An 11,329-nucleotide genomic window follows, 5' to 3' on the forward strand; every position below is an offset into this window, starting at 1 on the left:
TGTGTGTGTGTGTGTGTGTGTGTGTGTGTGTGTGTGTGTGTGTGTGTGTGTGTGTGTGTGTCAGAGGGTGTCTCTTCATATAGGCAAAGATGGCATTTTCCAATGGGGAAAGTGGGCCCTCAGAGTCACATTTAATAGTTGAATTCTCTTCTGTGGGTTTGGAAGGCTGAGTTCTCACCTGAATTTCTGAACTTGGGCTGTCACAATTCCTTTGCTGTGTAAAGTCAGACAAGTCTCAGAAGGGACTGTGACCAAAGTCTTGCCACAGGAAAAGGCACTTGGTCCTAGGGATTCGTGTTGTCTTGTATTTACAACCTCTCTTAAGATCCTTAAAGAGAACTGTGGTTAATTTTCTTTTTTTTTTTCCTTTTTCTTCCTATAGCTTTAATGCTACAGAGGGTCATGAGGTCCTGGAGAGATTCCCTAATACAGTAACTCAGACAGTTTAATTGATGAGGGACAGATTAAGTTCCCAATATTTAAAATAGCAAAACAAAACAAAACAAAAAATCCTGAAAAGAATGAATTGTGTAACTAGATGAAAATATTCAAAACTAATAAAAGGGGAAATTTGTGTGGCTGGAGAAAAAAATGTTTCTGCCCTGACGTAATAATGAAAATTCCAGAAAAGGTCATTGCTCCTATGGGACTATTATGGGATTGGGAGATCCATGGGTGGCACTTGCAAATCAGCCTCACAGTTGGATTCTGAGACAAATTAAACCTGAGTCAGAGTCAGGGCATGAGCCTCCACTATTCCTGCCAAAGGAGACCGCTTTTCAACCCGTCCCAAGCCAGCATGGATTGTTATGTTAGTCTCCTCTCAGCCAGCTTCAGATACAGAGAAAAAAATGGTGTTTTGTTGGAAACTGTATTTTCTAGACTCCCCCCTCCCCCAAGTCAGCCCCTCTAGGAGCTTCCCATTCTGTGGAGGCCATTTGATGACTGAAAGAAACAAATTACTGATACAAAACCATTTTTGCCCAGGGCTGGTCAGGGTCCCGCCATCTTCAGGGTCCCGCCATCTATGCTTCTACCCCAGTACTCTTCAGTGTTCCTCGACTATGAAAATTCTTCCTAGCCTCCTCATGCTCAATGCTGATTGAAGGACCCTCACTAGTTTTCTTCTTAGTAACACCCTGAATATATCTTCATTTTTACATCTGTATTGACCTCATGATTAAACCCTATGTTGAAAAAATAATCTTAAAAAATAAATTTTGAAGTCATAAAAATACTTTAAACATTCTCCTTTTGAAAATTATTATTGCTTTGAGCTTTGAAAAAAATCTTAGAGGAAAACGAAGAGGTGGGGTGGTGGGGGGCAGGGTACGCATGCTCCCCACCACTCTCAGAGGACACGTTCAGGAGTTGCTGCCGCTTTGCTCCCTCCTCGTTTTTGAGGTGAGGCCTTGCCTGCCTGCCTGCCTGCCTGCCTGCTGAGCTTGCCCACGCGTTTCTGAGCCACTTCCGTCTCTGTCTCCCACCTTGAGTTGAAGTCCTGAGAACCCAAGTGCTCATTATGACACCTGGCTTTTTCTTGGGTTCCGGGGACTCCTGACTCTGGTCACTGGGCTTGGAAGGCAAGTTCTTTACCCACTGAGCCATTTCCCTGGCTCCGCTTCTTACTGGATATTCTTGTTTTACATAGTCTTTGTTTTTATATAGCTTTTACGTTGTCTTAAATCTAAAGTATGACTAAGAAACGTTCCCGTGAGCGCTTGATAACCCGGGTATTATTAGGTGACTTCAAGACTACTTCTGACCCAGATATTCTGGAACATTTTATGCATCTTTGAACAGGAAACCCAGAAGTAAAATTTCTTGTCTGGTGCGACTGTTTTCTAAAAATTGTGATAAAATATAAAACTTATCATCTTAACCCTTCTAAATGACTTGAAGGAAAATAATTATAAACCAGGAGCTCCATAAAAGAATCTGATTGGCCAGGAATGGACAACGCCTTAGCCACATCCAGGTCAGAACCCGACCGACCTGAGTCTGCTTTTGGTTTCCACCAGTCCGATTTTTTCACAATTGAGAACAAAGCAGATTTGGAGACTGCTCTATTTGGTTACAGAGCGTAGGCTGCCGCCGCCCGCCCCACTCCACCTCCCGCCCCCGCCACCCCCGTTCCTACTGTCAAGGTTGGAAGCTACAAATCCTTCATTTAGATAAAATTGTAAAAGGAAAGCCAGAAATGCGATTTCTTGTAATTTCCATGCTGCCTGTTACTAAAAATAGACAAGGCGGAAAGCAAAGAGACCGTGGCATTTACCGCTCACTCTTAGCCTGGCTGGATTTAGAGCCCATCAGTAGCAGGAGGCACTCCTCTCCACCTCTCGCTGTTATAGGAGTGGATGAACTCGGGGAGAAAGACCATCCCTTGGATGAGTGGGCTTGGCCGTGGCTGCACTCTGCCCCCCCCCCCAAGAGAAGTATGTCAGCTTAGTACAGTATCCCCATCTCCCATCCCTGGTCTGCCCAGATGTAAATCCCGCTCTGCTGCTTTCTTCCCACTATTATAGACTGAACCCCTGCAACCATGAACCGAAATGAATGTCCTACACTCAAGCTCTGAAATGACACCTCCATCTCCTCCCAGCTCAGTGCTGAATGCTTTTCGTACCTGCAGGGAGTTCACCCCTGCCTGGCAGCCTTCCTGGATTGCTCTTCTCCCACTACTATTTGAATCAATTGGTTTGGAAGTGAAAATCTGGCCCTGACATTTTCTACCAAGAAGAGTCCAGGTCGCACCGGGTGGTGGTGGCGGCGCATGCCTTTAATCCCAGCATTTGGGAGGCAGAGGCAGGAAGATTTCTGAGTTCGAGGCCAGCCTGGTCTACAGAGTGAGTTCCAGGACAGCCAGAGCTACACAGAGAAACCCTGTCTCGAAAAAAACCAAAAAAAAAAAAAAAAAGAGTCCATGTCTAGAAAGTGAGGTGGGAAGTTTCTTTGGTTTCTGTCTGGTTGTGAACTTCAGTCAAGCAAAATGGCCCCAGAAGAATAAACAAAGAGGTAAGGTTGAAACTGCTCTGATGTGGAGGTGAAGGTCTATGAACCAGATACTGGGGTGCTTTTGGAGGGTTCTGGCTCTTACACTGGAAAGGAATGGGTGATGGGTCAAGTGAATCCATCCAGAGCCAAGAATCCGGGAAAGAGACAAGGGAGAAACAGGCAGTCAGGCTAAAGACCTGGACTGGTGCGTCGGCAAGGAGATGGAGAAGAAAGAAAGGATGCATGGGCATTTCAAGAATAAAATCAACACAAATGGAGATGCACTGCACTGCAAGTGCTTTTAACATCCTGAGTTAGGATGGGCAAGAGAAAGCAGTCAGTTAGTAGATTTAGGCATTGTTCACTGTCCTAGCCTGTTTGTTGTGGCTGATAGCATAAGTCCACAGACTGGGTGTATTATAAAGGAAAGAAGGCCCAAAGTCAGGAGACTATATTTGGTAATCATCTCCTTGCTGGACTACAGGACATTTCTTGCGAGGGACAGGGGTCCATGTTGGTAACTCTTAAACAGTCATCAGTGTTTCACCATGGATGCTCTGCCCTGAAGATTTTAGTCCTAGTCATCTTGTAAATACATCAAATAAAGGTTCTATGTTGCTTTGACTTTTTAAACCCTCCTTTTAATACAGGTTCTTAAGTGCCTAACACCCCTTCCAGCCCACCAAACACCAGAGGTAGTGGAAAAGAACAGTTATTAGGATACAGGGGGAAGTGGACCTGTTGAGAAAATTGTTCTTTGGAGCAAATCCTATCTGTGTTGTCAGGAGATCAGCAGTTCAGTTCACAGGAATCAGCAGCAGCAGCAGCAGCAACTTGATCCACTGGCAAACACTTCATGAATATTCCAGCAGTCCAGTTCAGTAGCGTCAGGGTAGTGAACATGAATTAGCAGCAGTGGCCTGACCCAGCAGAAACAGCCAGGCCTCTGCCAAATTGACAACAGGAGCGACCTAGACCAGCAGGGATGCCAAGAGAAGTTCTCTGCCATGCCTCTCTCAACGAAGTGATGATCAGTGAAGAAGATGTGAGTTGAACTAAAAGTTGCAAAGCTAGCCATGCAAGCCTCCTGCCACGGTCTGTAGAGTCGTATTTATACTCTGTCCAAACATCACGTGTCCTCCCACCAGTCTTGCCTCACCACATGAGTCTGTCTTATCAAAACTCCACATGAGTCTATTACCTGACATCACCCTGCCAATCTGCCCAAGTCCATGGAAGTTTCAAGAAGCCACAGGAACCTCATGAGAAGTTCTTTAGGGAGTTTCTCTCTATGGTGTCACCACAAGTGGAGCTTAGCAACACAATGTAAGAGGAGCCAATACATGTGTGTGCCCTTAGTGAAGAATTCTTTCATGTTCTTGCTTTAGCAAAACATCCTTTCACCTGTGTCTGATTTAGGAAAACACTCCTTCATGTGTCTGTCCCAGCAAGCACCATCCGACATAACTGACTTTCCAAAGAAACCATAATTATCCACATCCGTTCCATCTCCTTAATGCCTCGCAGTGCCGATGACATTTCAATATGAATTCCATCTGGTGTTTTAATCACATCATTCATTCTTCAACTCAGATTCATTCATGGGAAGGTAACAGTGACTGATAAGACTACCAAAAAGTCAAGGTCAAATATACATACCATTAGAATCCAAGACTAAGAGGTAAAAAAAAATTAAGAAGAAGGATATTTGAAGAAATAATGGGTGAAATAATTGCAGATTTAAAAAAACAACACGCCTTTAATCCCAGCACTTGGTAGGCAGAGACAGGCGGATTTCTGAGTTCGAGGCCAGCCTGGTCTACAAAGTGAGTTCCAGGACAGCCAGGGCTACACAGAGAAACCCTGTCTCGAAAAAAACAAAAACAAAAACAAACTAATAAACAAAAAAACAAACCAAAACAAAACAAAACAAAACAAAAACACAAAAAGAACCTTGTAAGCATATATTAAGACACTCAGCTATTCCCAAGCTGAGAATTATTATTATTTTATAATAAAATAAAATTAAAGTTCCTAGGAACTTTATCACTTAATATACGAACCAAACAAACAAACAAACAAAAATCTTGAGGGCAGCTAGTAAAAAAATTAATACATTCTATACAGAGCCGCCATCTGGCTTTCTCTTCAAAAACCACAGAGTCGAAAAGGCATCGGAACAACAGCATACTCTCAAGAATGAAGGTGAGGCTCTCTGCTCCTCCCTGTTCCAGAGACAGCCGCATCTTCTTGTGTAGTGCCAGCCTCATCCCATAGACAAAATGGTGAAGGTCGGTGTGAACGGATTTGGCCGTATTGGGCGCCTGGTCACCAGGGCTGCCTTCTGTTCTCCACATGGCAAAGTGAAAATTGTTGCCATCAACGACCCCTTCATTGACCTCAACTACATGGTCTACATGTTCCAGTATGACTCCACCCACGGCAAATTCAACGGCACAGTCAAGGCCGAGAATGGGAAGCTTGTCATCAACGGGAAGCCCATCACCATCTTCCAGGAGCGAGACCCCGCTAACATCAAGTGGGGTGAGGACGGTAATGAGTATGTTGTGGAATCTACTGGTGTCTTCACCACCATGGAGAAGGCCAGGGCCCACTTGAAGGGTGGAGCCAAAAGGGTCATCATCTCCGCCCTTTCTGCCAATGCCTCCATGTTTGTGATGGGTGTGAACCATGAGAAATATGACAACTCACTCAAGATTGTCAGCAATGCATCCTGCACCACCAACTGCTTAGCCCCCCTGGCCAAGGTCATCCATGACAACTTTGGCATTGTGGAAGGGCTCATGACCACGGTCCATGCCATCACTGCCACCCAGAAGACTGTGGATGGCCCCTCTGGAAAGCTGTGGTGTGATGGCCATGGGGCTGCCCAGAACATCATCCCTGAATTCACTGGTGCTGCCAAGGCTGTGGGCAAGGTCATCCCAGAGCTGAACAGGAAGCTCACTGGCATGGCCCTCCGTGTTCCTACCCCCAATGGGTCTGTCGTGGATCTGATGTGCCGCCTGGAGAAACCTGCCAAGTATGATGANATCAAGAAGGTGGTGAAGCAGGCATCTGAGGGCCCACTGAAGGACATCCTGGGCTACACTGAGGACCAGGTTGTCTCCTGCGACTTCAACAGCAACTCCCACTCTTCCACCTTTGATGCTGGGGCTGGCATTGCTCTCAATGACAACTTTGTCATGCTCATTTCCTGGTATGACAATGAATACGGCTACAGCAACAGGGTGGTGGACCTCATGGCCTACACGGCCTCCAAGGAGTAAGAAACCCTGGACCACCCACCCCAGCAAGGACACTGAGAGCAAGAGAGAGGCCCTCGGTTGCTGAGGAGTCCCTATCCCAACTCTGAACCCCCAACACTGAGCATCTCCCTCACAATTTCCATCCCAGACCCCCATAATAACAGGAGGGAGCTAGGGAGCCCTCCCTACTCTCTTGAATACCATCAATAAAGTTTGCTGCACCCACAAAAAAAAAAAAAAGAATGAAGGTGAATCAAGTCTCTCAAGGAGGAAAGTTCAGGAGTTTGCCTACAGCAGTTCTGGTCTGCCTGGTCTGATAGCTGCCAAGCTTTACAAGGGAACTAACCCCAGGGAATGGCTGTTCTCAGACTGTGAAGAAAGGCACTGGAAATGCTAACTGCCTGTTGACATCAATGGTGTAGCTGCAGAAAGGAACATTTTCTGTGTAAGTTGCTAAGTATGTAACTGTTGAGAGCAACCTGCATGTGTAACAGAATGCCGGGTATGGGAGTTGCCGAAGGTAATAGAGTATGTGCGCTTGCAAGGACATTTTGCAGGGACTGCTACAGAGTTAACGCTAAGCTACAGAAGTTTGTATTTATTTTCATTTCATTTTATTTTATTTTTTTAGTCAAGCATGGCTGTGCACCATTTAATTTTAGTACTCCAGAGGCAGAAGCTGGAAACAGCCAGATGCCCCTCAACAGAGGAATGGGTACGGAAAATGTGCTGTGCAGGGAAACGAGTGAAACAACCAAAGGAAAGGCCATCCAGACACTGCCCACCTGGGACTCCATCACATCTGCAGACAGCAAACCCAGACACTAGTGCTGATGCCAAGAAGTGCTTGCTGACAGGAGCCTGGTATGGCTGTCCCCTGCTGACCAATACAGATGCGGATGCTCACAGCCAGGCCTCAAACTGAGCACGAGGACACCAATAGAGAGTTAGGGGACGGACTGAAGGAGCTGAATGGGTTTGCAATCCCAGAGGAAGAACAACAATATCAAACAACCAGAGCTCCCAGGACTAAACCACCAACCAAAGAGTACACATGGAGGAACCCGTGGCTCCAGCTGCATACGTAACAGAGGATGGCCTTATCTGGCATCAATGGGAGGGGAGGCCCTTTGTCCTGTGGAGACTCCACGCCTCAACATAGGGGAATGCTACCGTGGAGAAGCAGGAGTAGGTAGGTAGATGATGGGGGTGTCCACTCATAGAAGCAAGGGGAAGGGGGGATGGAATAGAGGGTTTGCGGAAGGGAAAATGGGAAGAGGATAACATTTGAAATGTAAAATAAAATAACCAATGAAAAAAGACAACAAGAGACAGAAACACTGTTGTCATATCTTTGAGTCAAGCCTGGGCAAACATACAAAAACATCAAGAAGAATAGCATAGCCAGGCATGGCTGTACACTGTCTTGTATCAACACTCCATAGGCAGAAGCTGAGGGAAGGGATCGACATAGTGAGTTCTAAGCCAGCCCATGTCACAACATGATTATTTTCAGGCTAGAGAATTGCCTAAAGAGTTAAGAGCACAGACTGCTCTTTCAGAGCATCCATACCAGGTGGCTTAAAACCACCTGCATGTAACTACAGATCCCATAATATATATCCCAAGGGATGCAACACCTTGTCCTGTCTCAATTTCATTTCTTTTTTTTTTGGTACCAAATTATAAGAAAAGAAGGGCATTGTATTTAATCTCTGCCTAACCCACCAAAAGAAGTGCTCATGGTACTGTTTGAGAAGGGGGAACAGGAAGACATAGTCAGCATGAACACTTAGTGGTTGCACCAGCACTGTTATGTGAAATTCCTCCTTTTCCTCCTCTGGAACTCGGAGAAGATCCCGTGTTGGAATCCATACTTCCAGGAAGTCAACGTTTGACATCCACCAAATTGAGCTCTTTCAGTCTATAGCTCCTAGGCTGAACCTTCTGGCCACTCAGTCAATCCACTACGTCCCACACAGCCTGGAAGGTATTAACATGGTAGTTGTCCACCAAAGGGCCAATATAGAGGTTTGGGTAGGGCCAAGTTGCTACCATGTGCTTCACAGTTTTTCTGCGTCTCTTAATGAAGGCCTCCTTGAACAGTGGGCTGAAGAACACTTTGGGCGGGTGTTCCAGAGCAGAGACGGCCGAGTCTTCATTACTTGCCAGCCCCTGGATGCCAGCTGTTGGAGCGTGAGAAGAGCCCAGGTGCTCATCCTTAGGGAGTCCGGTAGAGTGATCCAGACACAGATACAAGGTGACAGGTCTCCAATTCCAGCAGGGTAAGGAGGTGACTCCAAGATTCCCCGAAGTTTTAAAAAATATGCATATAATCCCTAGAACCACTGTTAAAGACAAACATGTACAAAGAGATATCTTCTCAAATCCAAAACACAAAAGATAAAAGGGAGCTTTAAAAAAAAATGTGTCTAACAAAAAGAAAGAAAGAAAACAAACAAACAATCAAGAGGTCAAAAACAAACAGCCAAACAACAAAGCTACAGACCAGAATCCAGCCCCATCAACAGTTAAATATGTTATCCAGACATACTAAGTAAAAGGCAAATGTTGTCAGACTAAGTAAAACGAAGGCTGTGTGCTGGATACTTTTGTGTCAACTTAACACAAGCTGGAGTCATCTGAGAGGAGGGAACCTCAATTACAAAAATGCTCCCCTAAGATCAGGCCTAGGCAAGCCTGTGGGTGGAGCATTCTCTTACCTAGTGATTGATGGGGGAGGGCCCAGCCCACTGTGGGTGGTGCCTTCTCTGGGCTGGCAGTCCTGGATATTATATAAGAGGCTGAGCAAGGAGGAGGAGTAAGCCAATAAGCCGTGCCCCTCCATGGCCTCTGCATCAGCTCCTGCCTCCAGGTTCCCGCTCTGCTTGAGTTCCTGCCCTCACTGCTTTTGATAATGAGCTGTTACATGAAACTGGGAACAAAATAAGCCCTTTACTCCTCACCTTGCTTTTGGTCATGGTGTTTCATCAGAGAAACCCTAACTAAGACAGGCTCCATCTATGTAAAGGATGCAGATATAAAGTAAATCTGCATAATGGATAATAAAACACCATACAAACAACCAAAAGAAAACATACTGGGCTGCAGACCTGGCTCAGCAGTTAGGAGCACCGGCTACTCTTCTTGTGGTTCTGGGTTCAATTCCCTCCCCTCATATGGTAGCTCATAATTGTCTGTAACTCCAGTTCCAGGAGATCGGATGCCCTCTTATGGACTCTCAAGCACCAGGTATGGATGTAGTACACAGACAGATAGACAGACAGGCAATACACTCATGGACATAAAATAAATACAATAAAATAAAAGAATTTAAAAAGCATACTTATAAGCAGATTTTAGAACCATGGCTGTTAGCAGGGAGAACCACTACCACAAAATGACCAGGGGATAATTCTCCAAGACAACAGAACAATCATAACTGAATGTACCAAGTGCCTGAAACAAAGCCAGGCCGGACTGCAAAGAGAGACAAATTTAAATGATAACTGACTTCAGTACTTCTCTCAGGAACTGTTAGCATCAACAGTCAGATTGGGCAAAAGACAAGAACAAACAAACAAAAAAACCCAGACCAAGAAAAAAAAAAAACCCAGAAGACCTCTATAATACTAACCCATGGTATCTAGCCACCATTTGTAGACGTCTCTACTGAGTCCAAGCAGACTACACAGTCTTGGAATGTATGACGGCAATTGAGCACCAAGTGGAAGTCAGAAAATAACCTAATATTTTTGTGTAAAAGAATCGACATCTGCCAGATCCTGACCAATACAGATGCAGATGCTCACAGCCAACTGTCAGACTGAGCATGGGGGCCCCAATGGAGGAGTTAGGGGGAGGACTGAGGAGCTGACCGGGTTTGCAATCCCAAGGTGGAACAACAATATCAACCAACCAGAACCCCCCACTCCCCAAGAGTTCCCAGAGTCTAAACCATCAACCAAAGAGGCCATGTTAGTGAACCTCCTGTCTTGATTCCTTCTCCTGTGTCAGAGAGTCTTAGCACAGGTCACCATACACTCTGCTTCGCTGACCAGAGCCATCCCGGATTAAACTGTTTTCCCACTGTAATTATTAACAGTACCCTAGTTTGGGTGACACATGAAACAGTCTGTCTGGCAGCGGAACCCGTGTGATTGTTGAGAAGTTTTCAGACAGTGACAGGCAGCCAGGCTCAATCCATATTTGAGTGCCCACCGCAGACCAAGCAACTTTCCTATGCAGAGGGCAGGGCGGGGAAGAGTCAGTCACTGGAAAATGGCTCAGCTGTGACTGCATGGCTTCTGACACCAGGGCCCTCAGAGGGGACCCACTCTCACATGACCAAGTAGTGACTTTACTTTCTGTGTAATATGGGCTGCACGAGGATGGAGATTCACTAACATGGATCTCATACTGGTAAGCGATGCCATTGGGACTGGAAACCAAGAAGTCAGTCCCGAGGCTTCGAAGCTTTGGTGGCACTGTGCTGCTAAAGGCGGGATGGGGGTGGGAGAGGGGGGATAAGGAAGGGGGGAAGGAGGGAAAAGGGGAAGGGGAGGGGAACCTGCAGTGTTACACATCCACTTACCCCACTACCCACACTATACCCACAATGCCCACCTCCCCTTCTAATGTACACTCAAGCATCAGTGCACCCCAGTTGTACCCCAAAAATCTTTGAAGAAAACCAACAGGCCTAGTGCTATCGCTCAATGTGCCTAGCCTGCTGGAGTCCCTGGGTTCTTGGCCAGCATCAAATCAAGTCAGGTGGTTCACGGCCAGAATCCCAAGATTGTGGGGGTGGAGATAAGAGAACCAGACCATCAAGGTCATCTTCTAACAGAGAGAGTCTGAGGCCAGTCTAGAATTCATGACACTCCCTTTACAAACAAACCCCATCCCACCTCACCCCCACCCCCAAATCTTAGTGCCCAAATCTGAGAGAAGTGACATGGTGGCTCATAGCAACCACATATTCCCCATGAATCAGAAGTCCTCTCTGTTGGAGAGAAGAAAGCTGGGCATCCTTATGTGCAGTAATTATTTCCTGTGACTCA

The 11,329-nt window shown here is 46.0% G+C and overlaps 1 protein-coding gene across 2 annotated transcripts; it reads left to right on the top strand.

Moving 5' to 3' along the window:
- Positions 1-5,262: 5,262 nt before the first annotated feature.
- Positions 5,263-6,287, top strand: LOC110296273 (glyceraldehyde-3-phosphate dehydrogenase-like). Of its 2 annotated transcripts, XM_029478683.1 has the most exons (2): positions 5,263-5,408; positions 5,463-6,287. In XM_029478683.1, exons 1-2 carry the CDS (start codon positions 5,280-5,282, stop codon positions 6,285-6,287), a joined length of 954 nt encoding a protein of 317 aa, XP_029334543.1. In that variant the 5' UTR covers positions 5,263-5,279. The 2 variants fall into 2 exon arrangements, with proteins under 2 accessions (XP_029334543.1, XP_029334542.1); XM_029478682.1 differs by having other exon boundaries at positions 5,263-6,287.
- The last annotated feature ends 5,042 nt before the right edge of the window (positions 6,288-11,329 follow it).

Source organism: Mus caroli, chromosome 6 (genome assembly GCF_900094665.2).
Source record: "Mus caroli chromosome 6, CAROLI_EIJ_v1.1, whole genome shotgun sequence".
Lineage (NCBI taxonomy): Eukaryota > Metazoa > Chordata > Mammalia > Rodentia > Muridae > Mus > Mus caroli.